We start from the raw sequence: 13,722 nt of genomic DNA, 5'->3' as shown, positions 1-13,722 counted from the left end.
TGAACCCGGGAGGCGGAGCTTGCAGTGAGCTGAGATCGCACCACTGCACTCCAGCCTGGGCGACAGAGCAAGACTGTCTCAAAAAAAAAACAAAAAATCTTTGGCTGGGTACGGTGGTTCACACCTGTAATCCCAGTATTTTGGGAGGCCAAGGTAGACAGATCACTTAAGGCCAGGAGTTCCAGACCAGCCTGGCCAACATGGCAAAACCTCATCTCTGCTAAAAATACCGAAAATTAGCCGAGCGTGGTGATGCGTGCCTGTAGTCCCAGCTACTCGGGAGGCTGAGGTAGAATCACTTGAACTCGGTGGGTGGATGTTGCAGTGAGCCAAGATTGTGCCACTGCACTCCAGCCTGGGTGACAGAGCAAGACTCCATCTCCAAAAAAAAAAAATCTTCCTTGGCCAGGCATGGCAGCTCACACCTGTAATCCCAGCACTTTGGGAGGCTGAGGTAGGCGGATCATTTGAGGTCAGGAGTTCGAGACCAGCTTGGCCAACATGGTGAAACCCCATCTCTACTAAAAATACAAAAATTAGCCGGACATGATGGCATGTGCCTGTAGTCCCAGCTACTCAGGAGGCTGAGGCAGGAGAATTGCTTGAACCCGGGAAGCAGAGGTTGCAGTGAACCAAGATTATGCCATTGCACTTCAGCCTGGGCAACAGAGTGAGATTCTGTCTTAAAAAAAAAAAAAAATTCCCAAATTGCTGTCCAATGATCATGCAGAAAGCAGGCTATGCTCTGAGAAAGGCTAAATCAAATAGCCTCACAGTAGCCAGGTGATGTCACAGTGACCATGTGCACTCTTCCCTGGCATGGCACCACTTTGAGGAAGTACCATCTATTTGGGTAATGCGTCCAGTCCCACACTCCAGAGACTTAGCATGAGGCTCCCTCTACAGTGGTGAGAGTAAGAGTAGTCCAAGGAAACTGCTGGAGAGATTTTTTTTTTAAAGGAAAAGAAAAGGGCAAGAGTCATGTGGCACTTCTACTGTGGTGCAGGCGTCCTGAGTCAGCCCTCAGCCCTGAGAGGTAACAAGGCAAATTCTAACACTTTAAAGGGTGACATGAAAATGACTCCTTCTTGACTACACTGATGTGTATGTTTCTGCTTCAGGGTAAGCCCCTCTGTTTGGTAAACCACCTGTTAAAAAAACTGTGACTGTGGAAATCAAATTCAGCTAAATCATAGGGGAACAGATAACATAAGCAAAATTTCACTACTTTATATTTAGGAGTTGTACTTGGTCCTTAAAATTACTTAGAGGTCTGTTTCAGAATTAAAAACACAGAAATGAAGAAAACATGGCCAATTTCCTTTATAATCGTGGAGAGTAAGGCTTTTTCTAACTATGTCTCAAAATCCAGAAGCCGTAAAAGATACTATTGATTAATTTAATTATATAAAAGTAGCCAGGCGTGATGGCTCACGGTGGGTGGATCACTTGAGGTCAGGAGTGCGAGACCACCCTGGCCGACATGGTAAAACCCCATCTCTACTAAAAATACAAGAATTAGCCGGGTGTGGTGGCAGGCACCTGTAATCCCAGCTACTTGGGATGCTGAGGCAGGAGAATTGCTTGAACCTGGGAGGCAGAGGTTGCAGTGAGCCGAGATCGCGCCACTGCACTCCAGCCTGGGCGACAGCAAGACTCCGTCTCAAAAAAAAAAAAAAAAAAACAAAACAACAACAACAAGAACATCGTGTAAAGGCGGGCAGAACACATGTAGGAGAACACATGACTTCTAAGCTAGAGCATTCTAGGCTAGAGAAATGCTCGTAATATACTGTTAGAGTCACCTAAGTGGCTGTTGGAGTTGTAAATTGGTATAGTCTTTGGGATGGCAATTTGGCAAAATCTAATGAAATTTTAAATGTAATAAGCTTGACTTGAAAATTTCATGTCTAGGACTATATCCTATAGAAATTCTCATGTGAGGGTGCAAAAATATATGCTCAAGGATATTCAGTGAGCAATTTTTATTTTTTATTTATTTTTGAGACAGGGTCTTGCTCTGTCACCCAGGCTGGACTGAAATGGTGCAGTCAGGGCCTACTGAAGCCTTGACCTCCCAGGCTCAAGGATACTCCCCACTTAACCTCCCCAGTAGCTGGGAACACGGGCATGTACTAGCATGCCTAGTTTATTTTAAAATTGTTTTGTGAAGACAGGGTTTCCCTATGTTGCCCAGGCTGGTCTTGACCTCCTGGGCACAAGCGAACCTCCCAGCTCAGCATTCCCAGCAGCTGGGACCACAGGCATACATACACCACCACATGTATGACTAACTTTTAAATTTTTTGTAGAGACAGGGTCTCTCTCTGTTGCCCACGCTGGTCTCAAACTCTGGACTCAAGCAATCCTCCTGCCTCGGCCTCCCAAAATACTGGGATTACAGGCGTGAGCCACCATGCTTGGCCTAACGAGCAGTATTTTTTTTTTTTTTTGAGACGGAGTCTTGCTCTGTCGCCCGGGCTGGAGTGCAGTGGCCGGATCTCAGCTCACTACAAGCTCCGCCTCCCGGGTTTATGCCATTCTCCTGCCTCAGCCTCCGGAGTAGCTGGGACTACAGGCGCCCGCCACCTCGCCCGGCTAGTTTTTTTGTATTTTTAGTAGAGACGGGGTTTCACCATGTTAGCCAGGATGGTCTCGATCTCCTGACCTCGTGATCCGCCCGTCTCGGCCTCCCAAAGTGCTGGGATTACAGGCTTGAGCCACCGCGCCCGGCCACAGATAGATATCTTTATATGTGTGTGCGTGTGTGTATGTGTATAAAATAAATAGGGCTGGGCGCGGTGGCTCACACCTGTAATCCCAGCACTTTGGGGGGTCAAGGCAGGTGGATCATTTGAAGTCAGGGGTTCAAGACCAGCCTGGCCAACCAACATTGGTAAAATCCCATCTCTACTAAAATACAAAAAATTGGCCAGGCATGGTGGTGCATGCCTGTAATCCTAGCTACTCAGGAAGCTGAGGCAGGAGAGTTGCTTGAACCTGGGAGGCGGAGGCTGTAGTGAGCCAAGATCACGCCACTGCACTCCAGCCTGGGTGACAGAGCGATACTCTCTCTCAAAAAAAAAAAAAAAAGAAATGGGTATCATCTACTATATAAAATTTAATTATCTGAATAACAATCTGATAATCTGGTCAGGTGCGGTGGCTCACGCCTGTAACCCCAGCACTTTGGAAGGCCAAGGTAGGTGGATTACTTGAGGTCAGGAGTTTGAGACCAGCCTGGCCAACATGATCAAATCCCGTGTCTACTAAAAATAGAAAAATCAGCCGGGCATGGTGGCTGGCGCCTGTAATCCCAGCTACTTGCGAGGCTGTGGCAGGAGAACTGTTTGGACCCGGGAGGTGGAGGTTGCAGTGAGCTGAGATCAAGCCACTGCCCTCCAGCCTGGGTGACAGAGCGAGACCCTATCTCAAAAAAACACACACAAAAAAACCAAAAAATCCCAATCTGATAATTTAATGATAAATGGATCATGAAGATGAATGAGAGAAATGAGAAAAATATTCTGGCATCAGTTCTAGGAGTTCCCTGTGACTCTCCAATAGCTCCTTTGGGCCCCCAGTGTGAACCAGCACCTACCTCCATGAAAAAGATATCTCCGTTTGTATCTGTCCCTGCATGTACCACAAATGTCTGCTTCTTCATATGCCGGCTGCCACTGGACCAGATAGAGAGATCGCGTCCATTCTGATGAAAGAGAGATTTTTTTGGGACAGTCATACATCCCTCTCAGAGGGCTCTGGGCCAAGAATTCCCCATCCAGCAATCAAATTCATATCAGCTTCCTCAGCACAGTCTCATCTGCTGGCCACTGGTCACCCGGGAAGTGGTTTCAGATGTTTTGGTCTCAGAAGCCCTATATATCTCTTAAAATTTATTGAAGATTCCAAAGAGCTTTCGTTTATGTGAGTTATAGATATTTACATACTAGAAATTTAAACAAATTTCTCAAATGATTAATTATAAAAATAAATAATTCATTAATAACCTGTTACATAGTAATATAAACATTTTTAATAACTATATTTTCCCAAAAAAAGGGCACTGTTTCACATTTTTGCAAATCTCTTGAATGTTTGACTTAACAGCAAATAGCTGCATTCTCCTATCTGCTTCTGCACTGAGTCTGTTGCAGTATGTTGCTTTGGTTGAGGTATATGAAAAAAACGACCTAACAGATACATATTTGGAAAATGGAAGAGGATTTTCATAGCCTTTTCAGATAAATAGACGTATTCTTTTTTAACACTATACCAGAACTTGAGAAGTAGCAGCTTCTTTTTTTTTTAGAGACAAGGTTTCGCTCTGTCACCCAGGCTGGAGTTCAGTGGCATGACCATAGCCCACTACAGCTTTGAACTCCTGGGCATAAGTGACACTCCTGCCTCAGCCTCCCAAGTACCTGGGATTACAGGCATAAATCACAACACCCAGCAACAGCAGCTTTTTGAAAGTCAGCTGCAGTGTGGAATCTGAAAGCACATCAATGAACATTTTACACTGTTACATTAAAATCCATTTAGGCCAGACATGGGGGCTCATTCCTGTAATCCCAACACTTTAGGAGGCCAAGTCAGGAGTACCGTTTGAGCCCAGGCAGGAGTTGCAGACCAGCCTGGGCAACAGACTGAGCCCCTATTCTCCATACATTTTTTTTTTTTGAGACAGGGTCTCATTCTGTCACCCAGGCTGGAGTGCAGTGGTGCGATCATGAATCACGGCAGCCTCAACCTCCTGAGCTCAAGTGATCCTCCCACCTCAGCTTCCCAAGTAGCTGGAACTACAGGTGCATGCCACCATGCCTGGCTGATTTTTTTATTTTTTGTAGAAATGGGGTCTCCCTTGGCTGGGCGTGGTGGCTCACACCTGTAATCCCAGCACTTTGGGAGGCCAAGGTGGGTGGATCACAAGGTCAGGAGTTAGAGACTAGCCTAACCAACATAGTGAAACCCCGTCTCTACTAAAAATATAAAAATTAGCTGGGCGTGGTGGCGGGGGCCTGTAGTCCCAGCTACTAGGGAGGCTGAGACAGGAGAATGACATGAACCCAGGAGGCGGAGCTTGCAGTGAGCCGAGATGGCACCACTGCACTCCAGCCTGGGCGACAGAGTGAGACTTTATCTCAAAAAAAAAAAAAAGTATAATCAATCAATTTAATAAAAGTAACAGTTTTCACTGCTTCTTCAAGGACATTTATAAGCACAACTGGCATTTTTAAAAAAACTAAAGAGTGTAAGCCAGGCGCAGTGGCTCATGCCCGAAATCCCAGAACTTTGGGAGGCTGAGGCAGGCAGATCATTTGAGATCAGGAGTTCGAGATGAGCCTGGCGAATGCCCATCTCTACTAAAAATACAAAAATTAGCCAGGCGTGGTGGCGCATGCCTGTAACCTCAGCTACTCAGGAGGCTAAAGCAGGAAAACTGCTTGAACCCACAAGGCAGAGATAGCAGTGAGCCAAAATTGCGCCATTGCACTCCAGCCTGGGCAACAAGAGAATGAAACTCTGTCTCTCTCTCCCTCTCTCTCGCGTTCTCTCTCTCTCTCTCTCTCTCTCTATATATATATAGATAGATAGATATAAATAAATCAGCCGGGTGTGGGGGCACACGCCTATAATCCCAGCTACTTGGGAGGCTGAGGCATGAGAATCGCTTGAACCCAGGAGGTGGAGATTGCAGTGAGCCAAGATTGCGCTACTGCACTCCAGCCTGGGCGACAAAGTGAGAGTCTGTCTCAAAAAACAAACAAAACAAAAATAAAAAAACCGAAAGTGTATCGAGGCAAGGAATACAATGGCTGCTGGCATAGTTTGGGGCCATTGTCTTCACTTGGGTTAAAGTGCCAGCAGTTGTACCCGCCACTGCTTTGGTACCATCAGTGCAAACGTAACCCTGTGAAAATGGCAAATAACATTTTAGAATCATTTGAAATCGTTTTCACCTTCTGAATCCTCAGCAGTCCAGACCACACATCAAACTGATGCACTACGATGGTTTTATACAGAGAATCCCATCACAGAACACAGGGACTAACGTCTCATTTAGAGTCAGAGACAACTGCTCCATTTTCAAAATCAGGGGTGAACTGGACTGGAAGTGACACAAACCAAGAAACAACCCATGGGAAGCCTAAGGGGTGGCCAGACGTGCTTACCAGGTTCGCCAGCTGATCAAGCACCTCATTGATTTGCTGGCTGTACACAAGCCCAATGTGCGACTTTCCCATTAGGCGCCTCACCTTCTTACGGATGTCATTCTTATTTACCTGAAAAGCCAAAACAGGACTCTTAACAAGGGATCTGCTCTCTCTCGACTGAGGTAGAGAGAAGAGAATGTACAAGTGGGCTTCCTACCATCTGAGAGAAGTGGAATTCTGAAAGACCACATCACTGAACAAGGGAGAAAACTTTCAACGGTGTATTCTGCCACCATGAGGGGAAGAAAAGTCCTGGCTCTGCCTCTAGTTAGCTTCTGCAGAAAAGTGGCTCTTAAGAGCAGTTCTGGTTCCAGGGGACACGTTCTCCCTATCCCCACTAAATACCACCACATTCACCCCTACAAGGGCTCTGAAAACCCCCAAGGCTCTTCATGGTGTAATTCAGAAATGACTTAGAGTGGCAACACCAGACTGGGTTGTAGCCAAGACATCTCTGAAGGTTAGGGATCATCATCCTTTCCCAGCCTGAGTCAACCAGTACCCTCCAAATTCCACAGAGTACAATGAAACTTACACCAGGAAATGAAGCAAACCAAGAGGGGCTGGGGGCATTCTCTGCATTTGATCAACTGATCCCTTCACACTTAGGGAGGTTGGGGAGAACAAAAGGAGGAGAAACCCAGTGGCTCCTTCTCTAAACAATTCTCTTCTACCCATCAACTCCAGACTTATGTTTCCCTTTGAGAGCAGAACTCTTCTACTTGGTAACATACTTCTTCCACAGCTACAAAACCAAGTACAACATATCAAGTTCTATCTACTATTACTTTGTTAATGGCTGGCTCTTCTTATAACTATGTAAAATTCTGTAAGATATAGGGCTGTCCTGAAAAACAAAACCTGAGCATCATTTCTTTTTTTTTTGAGATGGATTTTCACTCCTGTTGCCTAGGCTAGAATACAATGGTGCAATCTCAGCTCACTGCAACCTTCTTCTCTCGAGTTCAAGTGATTCTCCTGTCTCAGCCTTCCAAGTAGCTGGGATCAGAAGCATGAGCCACCATGCCCAGCTAACTTTTGTATTTTTAGTAGAGACAGGATTTTACGATATTGGTCAGGCTGGTCTAGAACTCCTGACCTCAGGTGATCCATCTGCCTTGGCCTCCCAAAGTGCTGGGATTACAGGCGTGAGCCACCACTCCTGGTCCTGAGCATCCTTTCTAAGTTTTAAAAATCTACTATTATAAAAAAGAAAAATTAATTCATTGTATTTTGTGGGAAGCTCTACTGGCATCCTAAAACTACTTATTAAAGGGAGACCATATAAATCTCAAAATAAACAAATAATGGCTGGGCATGGTAGCTCCTGCCTGTAATCCCAGCACTTTGGGAGGCTGAGACAAGAGGATCACTTGAGGTCAGGAGTACGAGACCAGCCTGGCCAACATGGTGAAACTCCATCTCTACTAAAAATAGAAAAATTAGCCGGGTATGGTGGCAGACGTCTGTAATCCCAGCTACTCAGGAGGCCGAGGCAGGAGAATTGCTTGAATCCGGGAGGCAGAGGATGCGGTGAGCCAACACCGTGCCACTGTACTCCAGTCTGGGTGACAGAGTGAGACTCTGTCTCAAAAAAAAAAGAAAATAAAAATAAATAAATAAATAAATAAATAGTATGGAATCATCAGTTCTTGGCCGGGTGCAGTGGCTCATGCCTGTAATCCCAGCACTTTGGGAGGCCAAGGCGGGTGGATCACCTGAGGTCAGGAGTTTGAGACCAGCCTAGCCAACATGGTGAAACCCTGTCTCTACTAAAAATACAAAAATTAGCTGGGTATGATGGTCTGCACCTATAATCCCAGCTACTGGGGAGGCTGAGGCACAAGAATCACTTGAACTGGGGAGGCTGAGGTTGCAGTGAGCTGAGATTGCGCCACTGCACTCCTACCTGGGCGACAGAGCAAGACTCTGTCTCAAAACAAAAACAAAGAGAATCATCAGTTATTTCTACAACACTCCTTAGTAAAACAGGCTGGCAGCTTCAGATAAACAGAACATTGTTAAGCTGGCAGAGAGGCCTCAGACTTTCAATCAAGAAGACAGCCCTAAGTAAGATACCTTGATAGCTTCCCAGCTGCCCCGAAATTCAGGTGACAGGAACAAGCCTTGCCCTTCTAGCATCAGTGGAGCTGGACACAGCAAAATGACATTACCTTCATCAGCAGCATGTAGGAGATGAGGTTGTGCAAAAGGGTGGCCAGCAAGCGATCTTCATCATCTTCCAGGCGCTTCCGGTCATGTTCTCCCAGGGACAGGTACCTAAGCAGAAGACAAAGCACAAGTCAGCCCTCAAGTGGGAGAACACGGAACTAACCAGGAGGAGGCTGAGTCTGCACATTCCCAATGTTTTCCTAAGCCCCATACCTGTTGATCATTTCCTGGGGACCCTGGTCCATACCCATGCCTTCTCTCTCCAACATCACAGCATCTAAGAAGGCATCTTCCCAGAATTGCATTTGGTCCCATAAAGTAGAACGCTCTTTGCCTGCGTAGAATAAAGGTTTCTTAGGGGGCCTATTTAACATTTAAGGATATAGCTGCCAAACAAAAATAAAGAGTAAAATCCAGATAAAAGGGAATAATTACAAATTCCAGGGCAAAGGAAACACAATCTCTCTACCCCAGATCTAATATGCCTGCCACCAGCCCCAGATGCCTTCAAGTAAGGCCCAGTCCCTCCCAAGCAGGAGGGATGAACACAGCACACAAATAAATGTGGTTACTTATAGAAAAGGTCTCCATAGCTGCATCCTCTAACTGGTCCCACATGGATCCTTTGTCCCTTCCTGCCAATTTGAGAGCAGGAAGGACCATGGTAGCAAGAAAGGAAAGAAAGGAAGACAGAAAGGCAGAGGCTGTTGATTAACACCAAAACCCAATCTTGCACAGTTTTCACCCACTGCTTGTTCTGGACACAGTAAGTCGCTTGCTTCAGGTATAAAACTGCTATCTAATGTCAGCATTGAGATCAGCAGAAAGCCAACCAGCTACTTGTTCAGTGTGACCCTCTCCCCTGGCTGAGCCAGCTTTCTCCAGTGCAAAGGGCCTTCCCAGTGTGTTTCTCACCTAGGAGTCCCTCATAGAGATAGACTCGCTGGCTCACATCTTCAGAAGTGCGAATGGGGCTGCCTGCCAGCTTCTCCTTTACGCTTGGCTTCAAGCTGTGGGCTTTACCCTAGAGAGAAGAGATGATAGGTCAGTGGCCGAGGTAGCAATGAACAGGGGCAAAGGAAACCAAGCATTTCACTAAGAGGCTGTCACACCAGTCACCATCCATTAACAACATAAACTCCAGTACCCCTGCTTCTGCAAGTCCACTTATGCTGCTTTCTGTTACTGCCTCCTAAACTACACAATAAAGTTTTCATTTTTGACTTATCTTTACTCCTTAGTCTCTGTAAGATTATTTTCTCTTTAAAGCAACAACAATAACAATCAGATTAATTCTCTGTGTAGTAACGTAACACAGCAGAAAGAACCTAGGGTTTAAACCCATCAGATTGCCCAAGGTTCAGATGCCTGCCTCTTATTAGCTTATGCGACCTTAGGTACAAAAATCAGCTTCTCTGAGCCTCATTTTCCTAATCTGTCAAAGGAAGGTTATAAGACCTACCCTCGGCCGGGCGCGGTGGCTCAAGCCTGTAATCCCAGCACTTTGGGAGGCCGAGATGGGCGGATCACGAGGTCAGGAGTTCCAGACCATCCTGGCTAACACGGTGAAACCCCCTCTCTACTGAAAAATACAAAAAGCTAGCCGGGCGAGATGGCTGGCGCCTGTAGTCCCAGCTACTTGGGAGTCTGAGGCAGGAGAATGGCGTAAACCCGGGAGGCGGAGCTTGCAGTGAGCTGAGATCTGGCCACTGCACTCCAGCCTGGGCGATAGAGCAAGACTCTGTCTAAAAAAAAAAAAAAAAAAAGACCTACCCTCATAGGACTGCTTTACAAGAATTAAATTTGAAGATACATATAAAGCACCTAACAGTGACTAGCACATGGCTAGTAATTGAGAAATGTTCATTTCTTCTTTCCTATCATCTTTTACTGTCCCTAAGAAATATCACTAACTTCATCTGCTACTTCTGAGTAGATTTTCTATTCATTAAAAGATTTTCAGCCAGGTGCAGTGGCTCACGCCTGTAATCCCAACACTTTGGGAGGCCAAGGTGGCTGGATCACCACGTCAGGAGATCCAGAGTTCCTGACTAACATGGTAAAATCCCGTATCTATTAAAAATACAAAAAATTAGCCAGGTGTGGTGGCACACGCCTGTAGTCCCAGCTACTTGGGAGGCTAAGGCAGAAGAATCGCTTGAAAACCCTGGAGGCAGAGGTTGCAGTGAGCCAAGATCGCACTACTGCACTCCAGCTTGGGCGACAGAGTGAGACTCTGTCTCAAAAAAAAAAAAAAGATTTGCAACTAGATAAGAGGTAAATAATATCATGCCATTTCACAATGCATGAAATAGAGTAAGTAAAGAAGCAACTGATCAAAGGTTATTGGGTAAGACCTGATCAGTGTGACTAAATATCAGTCTCCGGGTTCACAGCCCAATATTTTACTAAATGGATCATGTGACTTTATATAATTTATTTATTATTAAAACAGCCTTGTTTGAGCAAAAATAATTAGGTCGCTACACTCAGCAGCTCTGTATAAAGAGCCCTTGCTTGCCAGCACAGAGCAAGTATGAATTTGTCCCAGAAAGATGCCAGAAACGGTAGCACACAGCTGAATGGCTGAATGGCTTCCTGCAAGACTGATGCTCCGTCATACCTAGTTTAACACATTTGGAACGAAAACACACTGGAATAATTTTAAACACTCTTATTAAAGCAGCTCACTGTGGCCAGCATGATAGCTCACATCTACGGTCCTAGCACTTTGGTAGGATAAAGCAGGAGCATCACTTAAGCCCAGAAGTTCAAGACCAGCCTGGGCAACATAGCAAAAAATAAAAATAAAAAATAAAAATAAAAATCTTAGCCAGGAGGGATGGTGCTTGCCTGTAGTCTCAGCTACTTGGGAGGCTGAGGTGGGCAGATTACTTGAGCCCGGAAGTTTGAGGCTAGAGTAAGCCATGACTGCACCCTGCACTGCAGCCTGGGCACCAGAGCAAGACCTTGTCTCAAAAGTAAATAAATATTTTTAAAAAGCAACAACCAAAAAACAGCCTAGGGGAGTAATGTCAGCAAGATGGCCGAGCAGAAGCCCCTAAAGCACATCCCCCTCACAAAGAGAACCAGAGTAATAAACAAACAGCTATACTTTAACCAAAAAAAACTGAGGGAGACTGTGGAGGTGCATCAGAAGTGTGACAGGAACGCTGATCAGCACAGAAACTCAGGATGGCCACATAGAGAACAGAAGGCAACATCAGGCCTCCCCTCCATCCCCCTTCCCCCATCTGGGATCAGCTGGGAACAAGGAGGAACTTCTCCCTACAGCAAGGAAATAAGCAAGACAATTCTAGAAACTGCCATTAGCACCTTGGACACCTACAGACTTCACCACTGGCTTCCCTACAGTCCTCTAGGCACTAAGTCCAGCTGAAGGAACTGCCTGGAGTCCATACAGCTGTGCTCCCTCCAGAGAAGGAGCCAATACTGTGCGCCAGCCCCTGTAGCCTGTGCAGCTACTGTGCTATGCCATCTTGGAAGTGGAGCTATGGTGGGAGTGTGTTTTGCTCTGGGGGCAGATGGCCAGAGCTCCCCTTCATTCCTGAGGCTAAGCTACCACCAAACCACTCCATCCTGATGTCTTGACAATCTAAGCCAAGCTGTGAGCAGCTGTTACCATGATTCCCCAAGGGGTCAGTCAAGTGGAGGCAGAGCCACTCCATTTATCCGTCCCCCGTCCCCCCTCCCCCCTCCCCTTGGGCTACAGCTGAAGCAGTACCCTATCTACTGGGAAAACAGTACTTAGACTGCTCAGAGCAGTCAGGCCTCCCTGGTGCCTAAGGTGAAGAAGCACTCCGTATCCCAGGAAATGGTGTCTTGGCCACCCAGGGCAGTCATGCATCCTAGCACCTAACCTGAAGCGGCACCTTGCATTCCAGGGATACTGTGCCTGGGTCACCCAGAACAGTCATGCCCACACTAGGCCTGTGCTAAAGCAACACACTGTCCCCAGGGGAACTAGTGGCTGGCCAAGCTGAGCAGTTGTGCATTCCAGGGCTGAGCTGACACGGGACCCCATGTTCCAGGGAAACAGAGCAGTGGCTGAGCTGAGATACCTTGCCCTAGCCAAGCAAGTCTAGTACCCTGCGTCCCTGGAACTGGACTTGCCCCTAGAGTCTTAACTGCTAAGATTCCCTCTTCCTGGGGAGTGGAGTCATTGCTGTGCTGCTCCCTGACCCCGAGGACCCAAATGACAGCTGTGCTCTGCCACACTGGGGTATTTGCTGCCATTGTACTTGGCTTCACAGAGTCTGGGATACAGCCAAGCCCAACCATCCTAGAGTCTAGAGTCACTACTACATGGTGCCTCATTCCCTGGGACCTGAGCAGTCACTAAGCCCTACTGACTCAGATCCCTGAATTGCAGCTGCACCCTGCTCCCTAGGCCCAAACCTCCAGGGCACCCCTTCCTCCCCAGAGTAAGGCCAGTGCTATGGCCTATCCCCCAGTATTAGAATCACAGTTATGAGCCAGTCCCCTGGGCTTGAGCTGCTAGCGGGTGCCTCAGATTCTGGCTCTGTGGGCAACCTACATCCAACCTTGCCACAGACAGCAAATCTGCACCCCAATACCCAGGTGCCACAATAGCTTTGTGAGACCCTAAGCCTGGAACCCTGACTCCACAGCTACTCCAAGCATCTGTACCTGGAACCCAGTGCCTCTGCAGCTACTTGTAGGCCATGTCAGTCAGACCTGACACCAAGAGGGATTCTCTTGGCTGCGTCACTCCATTGTGAGGAAAATGAGAATAGGAGAACTCCAAAACTCCTTGATACCAAGGATATTAACAACATATATCACCACTGCCACTGCCACACTTCTATGGTCTAGGACTCTGAGGCACCCATAGTTATTGCTCATGTTGAATGCAGTTGAAGAAGCTACACAGAAAATATACCACTACATTTATCCAGAAACAGAGTTCCCATACCCTTCCCAACTGGCACACTAAAACCCAACTGCACATGAAAGTTTTTCTCTATGAAAGCCACTCCAGAAAGTTTGGAAGAAGTGACTGTTCTGCCAGATGTGTGGATATCAACACAGACACATAAAAAACATGAAAAAAACAAGGACATATGACTCCACCAAAGGAACATAATAACTCTTTGGTAACAGACACAATGAAAAGGAAATCAATTAATTGCCAGAACATAAATTAAACATAATGATCTTAAGGAAATGCAATGAGATACAAGAAAATACAGATAGGCTGGGCGCGGTGGCTCAAGCCTGTAATCCCAGCACTTTGGGAGGCCGAGATGGGCGGATCACGAGGTCAGGAGTTCGAGACCATCCTGGCTAA

The 13,722-nt window shown here is 46.6% G+C and overlaps 1 protein-coding gene across 8 annotated transcripts in view; it reads right to left on the bottom strand.

The window, feature by feature from the left end:
• The window catches only part of MADD (MAP-kinase activating death domain), a 67,263-nt gene that overhangs the window by 11,212 nt on the left and 42,329 nt on the right, over positions 1-13,722 (bottom strand). For 6 of the 8 annotated variants that reach the window (XM_011963353.1, XM_011963352.1, XM_011963354.1 and 3 more), the window contains 5 exons: positions 9,306-9,414; positions 8,604-8,724; positions 8,393-8,498; positions 6,177-6,287; positions 3,602-3,709 (listed from right to left, as the gene is read on the bottom strand). In XM_011963353.1, coding sequence (XP_011818743.1) covers positions 3,602-3,709; positions 6,177-6,287; positions 8,393-8,498; positions 8,604-8,724; positions 9,306-9,414 — 555 coding nt within the window. Of the gene's footprint in view, positions 1-3,601; positions 3,710-6,176; positions 6,288-8,392; positions 8,499-8,603; positions 8,725-8,962; positions 9,026-9,305; positions 9,415-13,722 lie in introns of all 8 variants that reach the window. The other 2 variants (XM_011963350.1, XM_011963351.1) reach the window with 1 other exon arrangement.

Source organism: Colobus angolensis, unplaced genomic scaffold (assembly GCF_000951035.1).
Source record: "Colobus angolensis palliatus isolate OR3802 unplaced genomic scaffold, Cang.pa_1.0 Scaffold61, whole genome shotgun sequence".
NCBI lineage: Eukaryota > Metazoa > Chordata > Mammalia > Primates > Cercopithecidae > Colobus > Colobus angolensis.
The sequence above is the reverse complement of the archived record's forward strand: the minus strand, read 5'-3'. Positions and strand labels throughout refer to the sequence as shown.